This window comes from Varanus komodoensis, unplaced genomic scaffold (assembly GCF_004798865.1).
Source record: "Varanus komodoensis strain SLA01 unplaced genomic scaffold, ASM479886v1 scaffold47, whole genome shotgun sequence".
Classification (NCBI taxonomy): Eukaryota; Metazoa; Chordata; class Lepidosauria; order Squamata; family Varanidae; genus Varanus; species Varanus komodoensis.
In genome coordinates, this window is record NW_025336045.1 from 7,388,910 (window position 1) to 7,403,746 (window position 14,837).

Here is a 14,837-nt window from a genome sequence, read left to right on the forward strand (position 1 = left end):
TTCCCCACTGCTATCCTCCAAACTATTGTTTTCATCATTCTCCTTTATTCTGTCCTCATTATATGTTCCCACCTTCACTGGTTTTGGCTTTCGTTTTAGAAGTACTTCCTGTAAGGCTTGGTTTTTTATCTCTAGCCCGTTAATCTGTTCCATCTATTCTTCTAACTGTTCTGTCTCTGCTATTAAGATCCTATTTTTCTTCTCCATGTCCCACAATCTGTCCTCTTTTTGCATCAATTCTCTGTGCAATCTGTTTATTTCTATTTCCAAGTTATTCATCCCGTCTTCTAAAACTTCTCCTTTGGCACATTCTTCCTTCCAAACTCTGTATGCTGCTCCTAGACTATCATGCAGTAACAGTATTATTATCCTTAACTGTTTTACTGTATCTTCAATATTGGCTTTTCCAAAGCTCGCCCTGCACTTTTATACATAACTTCCGTTATATTTTCAAGGGGGTTTCTCATTCCCGAGCCCATGTGTTTGCTTGCTCCTTCATAAGCATCTTGTTCCATAGTATTAGCCACTGCTTTTCCTCTCATTTTAAATAGCCAGTCCCTGGCTTCTGTTCCCAAATCCTGGGATGGTTTTTCTTTAAACTCTATCATCTGTGCCCCTTTTTTCTTTTAACCTGAAAGGGATTTCCATATGCCATATCCTCATTTCAGTCCTCTGGCTTCTGTTCCCAAAGAGTGCCAGTATTCATAAAAAGACCCTATCTGGTTCCAACATTCTAAACAATCTCTTAATTTCCTTGTCCAAAATGCGAGCTCATCTTCCTGTTTGGTACCATCGCCTTATTCCCAATAATCTAGGACGTCCTTTATGTTTTACGACAACCTTAGATGGAGCTAGGCTCTAAAAACACCCTTCAGCTGGAGGCGTCCCTCCATTTTGTTTTCCATTCAGTCGTCTCTCCCACAGGCTGGTATTCCTGAAAACCTAGTCTCTTTTATGATCCTGTTCATGACGCCAATTTATGTGACCGTGTGAAAGCGGTCCTTGATTCAGTAAAGAGGAAACTATCAGGTTTCCAAGGAAAGCCCTTCTCAAAGAGAGACTGAACACCAGATCTGGTTTTAAACACTATGCATGTAACATTTATTCTATGATGTAAAGAATACAGAAGTATAAAAATACAAGTTCAGCCATCATCAGCAACAATATCAAGAGGCCCCATTCACACTCGCATTCATGCAACACTCATACAGCCAATAGACCCTCTCGGTTCTATCGGGACTGTGGGTGACCAGCTGCAGCGCTGTTCTGGTGCACACGGGAGCTGGAGACCCCAGACGTTTCATACCTTTAAGTTGATGCTCTCAGCTTAGTCCAACTGGATCGAACAGTGAACTCCTCTGAGCAGAGCTGACACACAGAAAGTGCTGGTCCTTATCTTGAACGCACACACTCTCGTCACATCCCATTCTCTCTCTGGATGGTGCAGCATGGGCTCATCTTACCTGTTATGTTCCTTTCTCCAACCACTCCCGGCCTCTCAGTCTGGTCAGTCCCATCATGCTTTTTCATTCTCCATTTTCTTCTGGGTCTTAGGCCTTCAGGAACCCATGCACACTGCAACAACTCTGTGAGGGAAAACCCACAGTACTTCATCAGCAAAGATGGTCTTAAGTTCCAACTTCCAAGATGGGCTGCAGTAAGAATTCATTTGATCAATGGGGCAGAAGGGGCTAAAAAGGACAGTATATGTGGTTATGGACAGGTTGAAGTAGATTATGTCAAAAGACAGGTGCAGGCTTAGAGATGTGATCTCTTTGGCGCTATCACAGACTTTAAAGGCTAGGGGCCAGAGACAGATACAAGGTGAAAGGTAGGGAGGGGACATGCACCATGGGAACAACCCAGAAAAGGAGGCAGGAAAATAGGGCAGAGTCAAGCTGTTTGAAGTGATCAGCTGCCTTTACTGCAAGGGCTTTATTTGTTCTGAGGTGTTCTAACTGGCTTGTCTGCTGATATTATTCAGCTGAAAGGTTAGCTGAAGCTGTTCAGGTTGGAATGGTGGCCTAGAGTGCATTCTTTCTGCTATGGCAGAAATGTGGAAACAAAGGCCATCGAGTTGTGTTGCAACAATGCTCCATGGAACCTGTTTCTCTAACATTTTTAGACTTCCTCTAGTGTTCAGCCTGCCTTAGAAAGTGAGCCAAGCCGAGCCAAGAGGAAGTCCATGAATGCTTGTGAAACAAAGGTTGAGCAACTGGCCACCTTCTTGCATGTCACATGCAGCACAATCAGCATGTGACATGCAAGAAGGTGGCCAGTGGAAGAGAATCACTGCTTGCACAGTATCCATATGCAACTCAATTCCTAGGAGTGCTGCATTAATGCTGGGCACACTTGCTAAAGAACTCAAATTTATGGCAATGACGGAGCAGACTGGAGTCTAGGGAACTGAGCCCAGGGAATTTGACAGATTCCCACCTCCAGTGTGGACTCATTGCACATACCTTCTCTCGAGATTATGTCAAACTGCAACTGCTATTCTTTCAGCGTGGTGACCATGCTGGTTAGTGCTGAAGAAACTTAAGAATCCTACAGCATGTGGAACACTACAGGTTTCCCACCCTTGCCTGGCCTCCTCCTGGCAAACAAACAAACAAACACACACTAAAAATGGACTTGGGTATAGCTGGAGTAATGAAAGCTTAAGATTCATAAATGGAGTAAAATATGGAGCTGTGCAGAAAGGAGGATTGAAAGCATGGGTACATGTGATATTGAAATTCTTCGCCGTGGCCTCTGTGCATCACACATATGGGTGCTGCACCTGTGCAGTGCCTGTAGCCAGGAAGATTCAAAAGCTTAACAGTTTTGGAGGGAACTCCACGCCCACCCCCCCACAGTAGAGTGGCGTGCCCGCCATTTCCTCAGTCTTCTTGTGACCACCATTCACTGTGCCTTGAGCCTTTCACCTCTTGCTGTAGATATACTTGCTGTTGTTCTAAGCCTTTCTATTGTTCTCTTTCTCTTTCATTAGATCCCTTGTTAAGATCTCCCTTCCAAGTTACATTCCCTCCCCCATATAGAAATTCTTTCCAAATCCCCCTTTCCCTCCCCCCAAATACACACACACACACACACACACACACACACACACACAAATAAACCCTTTTATCATTACTCTTTTCGCTGTACTTTGCTATCCTCTATTTTCCCTTGATGGCTCAGCATGCAGCTTTTCACAAGTGTTCCCAGTGCGGGGCCAAGATGTCCCCCACTGATCCACATGATCTGTGCCTTCTCTGTCTGGGAGAAGGCCACAGAATTGATACGTGCGGCCATTGTCAGGCCTTTACTAAACAGGCTCACGAAAAATGCCCGTGTCAGTTACTCTGGGACCAGGCTCTGGCCGCCTCCAACCAACTCGTGGCACAGCCTGCTTCGCAGCCCTCTTTTCTCGGCTGCGCCTCCCTCTCGCCCATCAGCCGATGGAGTGACTTTGCGGAGGCCCAATGCTCCTCTCGCTCTCCTTGCAAACAAAAGAGGAAGCATAGCGGCTTTGATAAGTCTTTGGTCAATAAGAAGGCCAAGAAAGGAGCCGCCCCGAGGCTTCGGCGAATGGGGCGGCCTAGAAATTTTCTAAATAAATAAATTAATAAGGCAGGGAGAACAAGTTGGTCCATAAACTGAAGAAGGCCGACCAGCCGCATCGTCAAGACTTGGGATCGTCTGCTCCGTAGGTCCCGACCGCAGCTTCGATGCTGACACCAACCATCCCTACCCTTCTGCTGGCCATGCAGGTGACCCCACCAGGGTCCCCTCAGCAGATCTCGGCCCTGTCTTCAGTGGATCATCAGGAGGCAGCCTTGCTGGGATCCATTTCTGATAGAGAGATCCGGGACTCTCCTCAGATGGCCCCTCCGATGGCATTCTCGCCAACTCCGCAGCCATCACCTGAGGTTTCTCTGAGGGCCCTGCCTCAGCAGGTGCACCAGCAACAGCATGCGTCCGGTTGGCTTTCCGAAGACTGGATGCAGATGCCCTACGGAGTCTGCCATCGGGAGCCTTGGAATGACTGCCCACCCTACGGATACTACCCATCCGTGCATCCGCACCGTTCCACCTCATCTCCAGTACTGAGAGAGGTTCCCTGAACGTCAGCAGCTGTGCAACCCAGGTGCCCTCCCTCGCCAGCTGGCTCCTCTTCCAGTCCTCCATTCCAGTGCAACTTGGATTCGGAGGACTTGGATGGAGCGTCGACTTCACCGGATGCGGTGATTACAACACAAGGCCCTAGCTCACCTGAGGAGTCATATTCATACCTGAAGGAGCGCTTACATCCATATATGCGCAGCCGCCCCCTGAGATCAGTGGGAGAGGCCCTCCTCCGGGAGCCCTCAGTGAAGGAAATTAGGAGGGTGGTTACTCGGAGGAGGGCTTTCTCAGTGGTGACGCCTAAGTTATGGAATGCGCTCCCCAGAGAGGTCCGCCTGGCGCCGTCGTTATTTGCTTTTCGGCGCCAGGCGAAGACCTTTTTATTCAAGCAGCATTTTAAATGTTAATACCATGGAAATTTTATTTGGCCAGGGCAGCTTCTTTTATTCTAATACATATATTTTAATTGTTATTGTTTTAATTTATTGTGCATTTTATTGTATGTTGTGAGCCGCCCCGAGGCTTCGGCAAGGGGCGGCATAGAAATGTTTTAATAAATAAATAAAAATAAATATTCTACACTTGGGGAACTGATGGTGCGATTGGCTAGGTCACTGGAGATCGAAGCCCAGCACCGCTTCGATCCCAGTACTGACAGCTGCTACAACATCGTAAAGAAGGAACAATCTGCTGCCATCATTCTGCCGCTGATTACAGCACTGCGTCTGGCCATTAGACTGGGGAAATGGCAGGCATTCCACCTTCTTATACTGTGGGAGGGGGAGGGGCGCGGAGTTCCCGCCAAAACCGTAAAGCTTTCAGATCTTCCTGGCTACAGGCAGTGCGCAGGTGCAGCACCCATGTGTGTGAATGCACAGATGGTCACTCGAAGAACGACAGTTACAGCTAAGCAACCTGCCTTTTCATAAAGTTTGTGCATGAAACTTGGTTAACTTTGGTGAAGTAAGTAGAATAGAAACTATGTTTTATCTATAATCTGTTGCGAAGTTGTAATTTGCCTGCAGTGTTTTGGGACTGTCTAAGGATTAATGGACAGGCTTCGTGAAGCCAAGATCGAATTGGTATTTCTTGAAACAAACTAAATTCTCTGAATTGCATTGCCTCTTTTAAAAAAAGAATGATTGCAATTTACGTTAATTCCCTTACACAGTGCTTTTCTTGTACTATGGTTGAAGATTATGCTTTCTACTTTATCAGGATATAAGTTAAAAACAATTGATCTGCATTGTAATTTGAATCAACCTGAAAATGTAATTTGTTATGCACTAAAATGCTCCTGAATACAATGGGTCAAGGGGAAGAAACCTTTTAAGATGTTTTGTTTGCTCTGGTTATGAAACTTTCTAGTTGTTAAACTATAAGATTTTCACCCTTTGGAAATTAAAGAGCAGTTCTGTATGCATTAGATGCAAGAAAACTTTTGGCAAAAATTTGGGTCACTGTGGTAGTTGACATCTTAATAGGTTATAGAATTTTTAAGCTGAAGCTAGAATTGTATTATATAGGGTAAAACTCTTGATTTCCATTTTCATTATTTCATTGCAAAATTCATTATCATAATTCTATATAGAAAGTTTATTTGGAGGTTGTCAAGGCTAACACCAAAGTCTGATGATGATCTTAGTGGTTTTTACCATGGAAAATGCATGGATTGGAGTTCTGCTTGCACAGGTGTATGCTGTTACAAGCCTTACAAACCAGGAAGCTTGTTGAGTTAATACTTGAACTTTGCTCACTGCAATAGCTTGCTTTCAAACTGCCTTCAGTATACACACTCATATACCTGGGCGTGTTCAAGCAAATAGGTTGTTAGAGTGAGTAAGTTCTTTTCTTCTTTGCTAAAATAGTGGCATGGAAATTACATATACTTGTGAGTATTTGTTCAAGCCTGTATTAATCACTACTATTTTTGCAGTCCATTTTTTTAACAATTCGATTGTAGATTTAATTTCATGTCATAGTCTGATACAGGGATTGTGAAGTAAGTGAGCTTTTCTAGGCTGGCATGGGAATGTTTATTTAAATTCAGTTTCACTCTATATTTGGATTCATATATTACTTTCAGACATTTAATACAAGATTTTATGAATTCTATATAACTCATGAAGGTAAACTCACTTAAATTTAAGTACAGGGTAGTTGACTTCCTGCTTCCGTTCAGGAGGTTTGCACTGTGTATATATGTTCTTGCTGGAGCTTGCGAATGAGAAGATTAACATAGAACACAATTGTTTGTAATTTGCTCGGCTGTAGTGCTAGCTGTGGTTTTAAGTAATCCCTGCAAACTAAGATTGAAAATCATGGTTTTAACCTGTACTATAGGTTCCATCCAGGGTGGATGAAAATCCATGAACTTTTTTTAAAAATAAAAAATCAAATTAAAAAACTTAAATCAGATTTTTAAAATTTAAGTTGGATTTAAAAAAAAATAAAATGCTTTTTGAGGAAAACTCTATCTAAGAAAAGCTTTCTGTTTAAGATTAATTAATGTCCAAAGGTTATTCACCACAAAGTTAGGATTAATTTTTAATTATGTAGCATGATATATGCAGTATATTTGTGTTATGTTCAAATTTTTTGGTAAAGAATTCCATTAATACAGTCACAGTGTTCCAGAGATTTCTGTAAGAATGTTGGGCAATTTTTCTGTCAGAAGATCTTATCACAGATGCTTGTTTTTACAGTTCTCAAAACTTTGAATTTGTGTCTGCAGGAAACACATGCCTCTTCCTCACAGCAAAAATGTTATAAAATAAAAATAATGAGTTAAGAAAAAGATTTTAATCCTATTGTCCCTTTGCAAATCTATGTATGCAGAATCAACCCATTACCTCTTAAGAGCTCAATTGCAAAAAAATTCAGTGCATAGAAGAAGATTGTTGGGAATGGAATAGATCTGTACAAGAAGCTAAGTGTGAGGAGGAAAGGGCAAGCAGTAAAAATGGAAGTAAAACCTTTTGAGCAGAATACTTCACAAGTCTTTGGATTTTTGTGTGTATAGCCTGAGGGAGGAGAAAACCTATAATGGCAGCAGGCCTTAAAAGAGACCCAATCTGGAAATATTTTAATGACGTTCCTCTACCTAGTGGTAAGGTAGGCATGCATGCAAATCATGTAGAAAACTATGATTTAAATCTAGTCCTACTGACCAGTGATTTAAATGGTGTTTTAAATCAGTTTGATTTAAATCAAATCCACCCTAGTTCAGTTGTCTCTTCCTGCTTTGAAGATGTTATCTGTTCGGCTATACAGCTTGGAGTGATCTTGAAACTTTTCCTTCTCTTTTCTAAGTTAAATAATTTCAAGATACCATGAATGCATTATTTCTCCTAATTCCAGTCTGCATCTTCCTACTCTAAAAATTCTAAAGTGTTTACATCAATTTCTTTGGGGCTTTCTAACTTTCTATATTGTTGCACAAACAAAAAGAGAAAGTTTTCTTCCCCCCCCCCTTCCCTTCAAAGGATGTAGTTTTATTTGCCAGTACAATAGCTTATAACTGGGCTCTTGGCATGACTCACAGTATAAAACAACACGACATTCTAAAATCAATACTATTAAATCAACATACTGAAAATATATAGACAATGTAATCCAAATATAGAAACATAGAAACAGAACAAGTCAGAAGGGGCCTCCCAGGCCATCTATTCTGACCCCCAGCTCCAGCCAGCTCCACTCACGACATGGCCACCATGCGCATGTCTAGCCTATCGTTGAATACCCTCACCGATGGGGCCTCAACAACCTCACGTGGAAGCCCATTCCACACCCTCGGGTCCTGACTGTCAGGAAGTGCTTCCTGGCATCTAAATGGAACCTTGGTTCCCTGAACTTTGCTCTGTTGGAGCGCGTTCTGCCTTCCTCTGCAGGGGAGAACAGGTCTCTACCCAACTCCGTGTGACATTCCCTCACATACCTGTATGTCACCAACAGATCCCCTCTGAGTCTCCTCTTCTCCAGGCTGAAGAGACCCAGTTCCCTCAGTCTTGCCTCATACCCCATCCCCTGCAAATTGGTCACTTACCTTGTGGTCCTACGCTGCACTGACTCTAACCTGGCTATATCCTTTCTGTAATGAGGGGCCCAAAACTGAACACAATACTCCAGTTGCGGGCATGCCAGAGTTGTACAGAGTGGTAGTAATACCTCTCTCGATCTAGAAGCCACACTTCTGGCTATGCAACCAAGGGTGGGATTCGCCCTCTTGACCACCGCATCACACTGCTGACTCATGTTTAGCCTGCAGTCAACCAGTACCCCGAGGTCCCTTTCACAAGTGCTGCTCTCCAGCCACTTGTCGCCTAACCTGTACTTATGACACCTATTCCTATGCCCCAAGTGCAAGTCCTTGCACTTATCCACATTGAATGCCATTCTGTTGTCTCCTGCCCACTTCCATAGTCTGTTCAGATCTTTTTGGATCTGGAGTACCTGCTCCTTAGTTGTGGCCACTACCCCCGTTTTAATAATGTCTGGGAATTTGATTTCACCCCTTCTTCCATGTCACTGATGAAAAGATTAAACAGGATCAGCCCCAGGACAGAGCCCTGGGGGACCCTGCTTGTCACTGGCCACTATCTCGATGATTCTCCACTAATAGTTACCTTTCAGTCAGTCAACCATGCCCTAAGCCATCAAACAGTGCTTTGGTCTATCCCAAAACTCCTCGGTTTCTCAACCAGGATATCATGGGGCACTTTGTCAAAAGCCTTGCTGAAATCCAGGTAAACCACATCCACTGCATCCCCTCCATCTAGCCGGCTCGAAACCTTGTTGTAGAATTCCACAAGGTTTGTCTGGCAGGACCTGTTATTGCAGAAACCGTGTTGTGTGGCCGCCAGCCTCCCTTCCCTATCTAGCATCACTAGATCTCTCGCTATTATGAGGCTTTCCATTGTTTTTCCTACAATGGACGTAAGGCTAACTGGTCTGTAATTCCCCATGTCCCTTCTACTACAGCAGGCATGAGAGAACCCCTGCCAACTCTCAAAGTACTCTTGGGTGTAGCCCATCAGAGCCTGGCGCCTTTGTAATGTCCAATGCCCTGAGGAGCCCCTCAACTTCTTGGGGAATGACTCTAATCTGTGCCCCTAAGTCTCCGGCCTCATCTAATCTCCTATGCGAATCTTCCCCATCCTGCTTTGGGGAGAACACAGAGGCAAAATAGTCATTTAGCATCTGTGCCTGTTCCCTCATCCTGTTCCACTGGATCTTCTTCCTCCTTATTTAGCAGTCCTACTACTTGTCTTCCCTTCCTCTTGCTATATACATGCTGATAGAAGCCCTTTTAGTTGCTCTTGATATTCTTTGAAAGTCTCAGCTTGTAATCAGCCTTAGCCTCGTGAAAAATTATTCTGCAATGGGCCTCCTCTTCCCAGTATACCCTTTTGTTTATTTGCCCCAGTACCCAGTTCCTATGGAGGTACCTCTTGCATCTAATCTCTCTAACCACTTCCTTTCACATCCATGGCGGTGCTCTGCTTCACCTCCTCACCTTACTAACTAGAGGGTATTGTCAAGGCTTGCGCCTCCAAAACCTCCCTTTTGAGTGCCATCCATCCCTCCTCAACTTGCTTACCTTCCAGTAACCTATCCCAGGAGACTTTCCCCAGTCTGGCCTTCAGTTGGCCAAAGTTGGCTCTCTTGAAGTCCCAGCTTCTAATGCTCGACCTGCCGCACGTCCCCATTCCCCTGACCTCAAAGCAAAGGATAGAGTGATCACTAGCATCCAGAGCTCCCCTAATCTGCACTTCATCTATCAGCTCCTTGCTATTGGTCAAGACCAAGTCAAAGATGGTCTCCCCCCGCCCCGTCGCCTCTCGGACCCTCTGTGTGAAAAACCCTCCCTCTGTAGCTTCTAGGAAGCGACGTGACCTGACTGTCACCGCTGAGTGAGTCTCCCAACTAATATCCGGGAGGTTGAAATCTCCCATAATTACTGTGTCTCTCCCCCTTGATATCCTTGGAATCTGATCTGTCAGGACATCATCCAGGGTCTCAAGTTGACCTGGAGGGCGATAACATACCCCCACTGTCAGGTTCCTTTCCCTGTCAAAACCCCTAAAATATAAATATATTAAATTAAAAATATAATACATTAAATAAAACAATTTAAACTAAAATTGACTAAAACTAACATCGGGTCAATTGTAAAAGCAGAGTTCCATTAAAATCCATTGTTAAAAACAACTGGAGAAAAGGTAAGTCTTTTCCTGGTGCCAGAATGCTAACCATGTCAGTGCCAGGCACACCTCTCTCAGTCTACTCTAAAAGTTGGGCGCAAGTCCCAAGAAAGCCCAAGAAAGCCCTTCTTTTAGGCAGCCTCTCCTTCGCATTCCTAGGGGATAGCTCCCTAAGAAAGACCTGCTGGCTTGATCCTTTAGGTACCCAGACTTAAAGGCTATTTGATTATGGTAAAAATCTGAGTGTTGCCCACAATTTCAAGTTCATTTTACTACAGTACTTTACAGGATAAGAAAGCAAGCTTGAAGTTTGTAACAGTGTCTGATCAACAGTGTCATGACCCTCCCCACAAAAAGCCCCCCTACTTCTTTGTATGACAACTAGTTATCTTTACATGATATGTTTAGTGTCTTGTACTAGCAAGTTTACACTAGTTTGCACTAAATTTTTGTAGTTTCTGCACAAGCTTTTATTTTGCATATGATTTGGTCTGGCTTTCTTTAATACTGTTCCCACAGGCACCACAGCAGTCACAGGGATTTCCCATGATACTTACAAAGGTCTGTCATTTATGAAGGAGTGGGAAGGCACTGTGGCTTGTTAAACCTATGGGGGAAAGAAAGCAGGGCACTACAGGGAACATTAGTGGAGTAGGGAGTCAAATGGAGCAGTCTTGGTAGTGGTAGAGGTTGAAACAAAGACAGAGATATCAGGCAGAGATAAGAGAAGAAAGCAGTTAGAGTAGGTGGGAAGAGAAAGGGGAGATCAGAAAGTGGTCAGTCTCACAGAGGGTGTTCGCATTCTGGATCCAGACCATAATTCCTTTCACAACAAACTCCTGCCTCATCAATGAGGCAGGGGTGGTCTTCCAGGGTCAGCTCACCCAGGATAACTGGTCCAAGGTAGAATCTCAGTGATTCATCTGGCCCTCTGCCATTTGTCTCACCTGGAGAGGACTGGGACTTCGAAACAGGCACCACTGTTGCCAAGGCATATGCTCAGTGAAACATATGCTCTCCCTTGCAGGTGCCATGAGGCTGTTCTTCCAGCCCTGGAAGCTTTTATGGCCCAGCAGATCTGGCTCCTCCATGGAACCCTATGCATTCAAACTTCCCTGGCTCAGCAGGACATCCCAAGTCCTGGGGGAGTGGTTCCTACATCCAGAGGCCTCATGGTGCCAAGCTGTCCACTGGGCTTCCTTTGCCTCAACCTCTTCACCTCCCCTCAGAAAATGAAACTCCCCAGATTGATAGTGCTACCAAATGAGAACCAAATTCTCCAATGCCTTGACCAGCAGGTGGCTCCAGAGCTTCCCTTAATATCTTTCTACCCTATCCCTCATCCTGTGGGTGCTCCAAAATTGTAAGACCAATGTGCTCAAGTGACAGACGTGCCAAATGATCCTTGCTTGCTAGGAATCATTATTGGTGAGACTACTGGTATGGAAGGCAGGAACCAATATGCTTGTTTCATTGAGCCTCTCATAACACAGTATTTCACAGATTCCTCAGAGGTGTTAGGAAGGCCATCCTTGGGAGTGTTTCTTCAACTTCAAGAGAGGTCACTGAGGCTGTTGCTTTTTGAACAGTCTTTGGAGCCTCCTATGGTATCCAATATAGAATCCCCACAAAAATCGCCATTATGGATATGGCTGCATTCTAGACAAGAAGCAGTCTTCCTAGCTCTCTGGCTTTCCAGTGAGGTAGGAAACGTCTACCTCTCCAGCTGAGCATGTCCTCCATTCATTGGATGCTAGATGTACTCTAGTATCTTCTCTAGAAAGCAAGGATTGATCCTTTCCATAAATTGCCTTATCTCCTTGTGTGAATAGAAGTGAGAGGAGTTGCACATCTGCTTGCAGCACGCAGAGACAAAGAGGTGCATCCACAAGCTGTGGAATCTAGAGTGTTATTCAGAAGGGCCTAACATTTGTCCTTTACCTGCTGTGCTGAGAGTTTGGGTGCAGGGTGCATCTGCATTTACCTGCCAGCTTGTTTTCCAGCTGTGGCACAAAGATACATGGGTAAATAAATATTTACATGTGCACACAGAAAGAGGCTAGGTGGTGTGTGTCACTCACAAGCTGCCTATCTCCAACTTAAACCATTATAGCAGAACAGTTAGGAACACCAGTAGTGTAGGAGGTTTGCATGACCATTCATGTATTAATATTCAGACTAATAATTTTGAGTGGTTTGAGGCATGAAATTTCCATTTCTGCCTTTTTTGTGACCGAGGGCCATCATAAAGTGTTTTATGTCAAATCCCCCTTTGTGATCATACTGACAAATCTCAAAGAGGGGAGCCTAGTCATTGTGGTGTGATACAGGATAGGCCAACTTCGAGGTGCAGAGGACTATTCAGGTTGCTGTGGCAGTTCTTCATTGAATAAAGAACCAGGGATCAAGTTTCATCACCCCTTCTGGATACATTTCTGTTAAATGGTTGAAATTTCAGTGTTTCAATTGACAGGACAAAGTGAAGTTCAAGATAGTTATGTAAACACAATGTATTGCATTTCATTTGTTTGTAAAATAGATTTACAAGAAGTTTCTAAATATTAGTTTGTAACTTATCTATAAATATAAAGTATTTTCCTTCAGTGCAGTTCTGTAATTGTTCATAAATATTTTAGATTTATTTTTCCTTTGTTTATCTTTACCAGGAAGTTAAGAGAGAAACAGAATCTAAAGAGGATGGCTTGCCAATCAAGAGGGAAAGGCACGGAAATGTAGCTAACCTTGTACAGAGAATGAGCACTTACGGGCTTCCAGCAGGAGTGTTTCAGCCTCATTCCCAGAGTAAAGTCTTCAGGAAAAGTATATAGCATTTAAGGCATATATTTTTTCAAAAATCTGCAAGTGGAGGGAGAATTGGAAAAGGACACAACATTAGATAAATTGGTCAAGCTACATTGGCGTTTGGACCAAATGGTTCAGGTGTAATGGTTGTATAATGTAAAATCTTTTTTTAGGAATGGTTTATCTTACTACTGATGACACTTTTTTTGTTAACACGTCCATATTGAAAACAACCATTTCAAAGTTTCTTAAAGAAGGAAAGGTTGTAGAATAATTACCTCAACTGTAGAACCAAATTTTCTAGTTCAGGTGCAATGAGAAATGCTTGTTAATAATAACTAGGAAGCAGATGTTTCCAGTCTCTTTGCACCTATGCCCAAAACAGATAAGGGTGGATGGGGGAGTAGAAACCCAAGGACTGGTGCTGCTGTATGGAGAAACTGTAGACTACAAAGCTTACGTCACAATATATCTGCTAGGTTTTAAGCATTTGTTAGTTTTTTGAGGTGCACATTAGCTTGAGGTAACATGTTTCTTACTTTCAACAGGATCAAAAAAACGCCAGTGTAAAGTTTTGTTTGAGTATATTCCTCAGAATGAAGATGAGTTACAGCTGAAACAAGGGGATATTATAGACATTAATGAAGAGGTAAGCCATTTTACAGGCTTTAGGTGGATAAAATGAAAGTTTCTAATGACAATAATAGCTAAAGAATTGTATAGCACTAAAAATGAGAAAGTTAGGGTCTTTCTAATCATTACATTTTGTTTATATTACATTTTAATAATTTTAGCATTCACTAGAAAAAGCAGTTTAAAATACTGCTCATTTGTGATGTGCGCTTCACAGCTTTGGAAGAATTAAAGTGGCAGTGTTAAGAATCCTGGTTATTCCTGATTTTTCTTTTTTTTCCACTTGATCTTTCTGCCAAGATACCTTAGTACAACTCCTGTTTTTAAATGTCTTGAGGTAAATGCTTAAATAACCTTGGAAAACTCAGTGGGACTGTAAATTGGTTTGGCTTTGTTCATTGCTCTGAATCAAGCACTGATTGGGTCTTTTGCTGAGATTCTCACAAACTGATTCTGGTCAGAGAATAACACTGCAATCTGTTTCTCTGTGTTTCATTATCGGACTGTAAAGGTTTATAGCTAATTACTAGAATTACTGCAATAAAAGGTTTACTGAGAGTTCAACCATGGCTTTGGGAAGTCAGGTTCTTTTTTTGTGGTCTCTCAGTATCACACACTGAGCTCTATACCTGCGAGAAGCCTGCTGTTGAGAAGATTATGTAGCTGAGAGCATTTTGGTGGAAACCTCTCCCCCCCCCCCCCGCTGGTGTTCCATATATATGGGAGGGGTTCCAGCCTGTTCCCTCAGTTCACCTGTACCTCCCTTGTGGCCTTGGGACAGAGGGAGGATCATTTTGGCTAACTTGACCTTAGTCAAACCTGATCTTGGCATAGAAAGGACAGTTTAGAATATGACAGTGAGGAGGGGTTGATGGGTAGGTTGTGTTGATATACAGATGACCACTAGAAGGGCAGCAGTTATGGGTAAACAACCTGCCTTTCTGACCCACAAGGTGAAAAATGAAATGACTTCATATTTCTGCAAGGGTGAAAAAATGATAAATGTATGCAGATCTCCATAAGGTGAGGAAAAAGTTCTTGCTGACATTTCAAGAAGCAATAGAGAGGTGATATTGTTAGTGA

General features: G+C 43.2%; 1 protein-coding gene across 1 annotated transcript in view; it reads left to right on the forward strand.

Annotated features, from left to right (window-relative positions):
- LOC123030861 (CD2 associated protein) overlaps positions 1-14,837 on the forward strand; it is a 117,179-nt gene that overhangs the window by 24,700 nt on the left and 77,642 nt on the right. The window contains exons 3-4 of the mRNA XM_044445151.1: positions 12,986-13,139; positions 13,670-13,770. Of these exons, the coding sequence (XP_044301086.1) occupies positions 12,986-13,139; positions 13,670-13,770 (255 nt within the window). The remainder of the gene's footprint in view (positions 1-12,985; positions 13,140-13,669; positions 13,771-14,837) is intronic.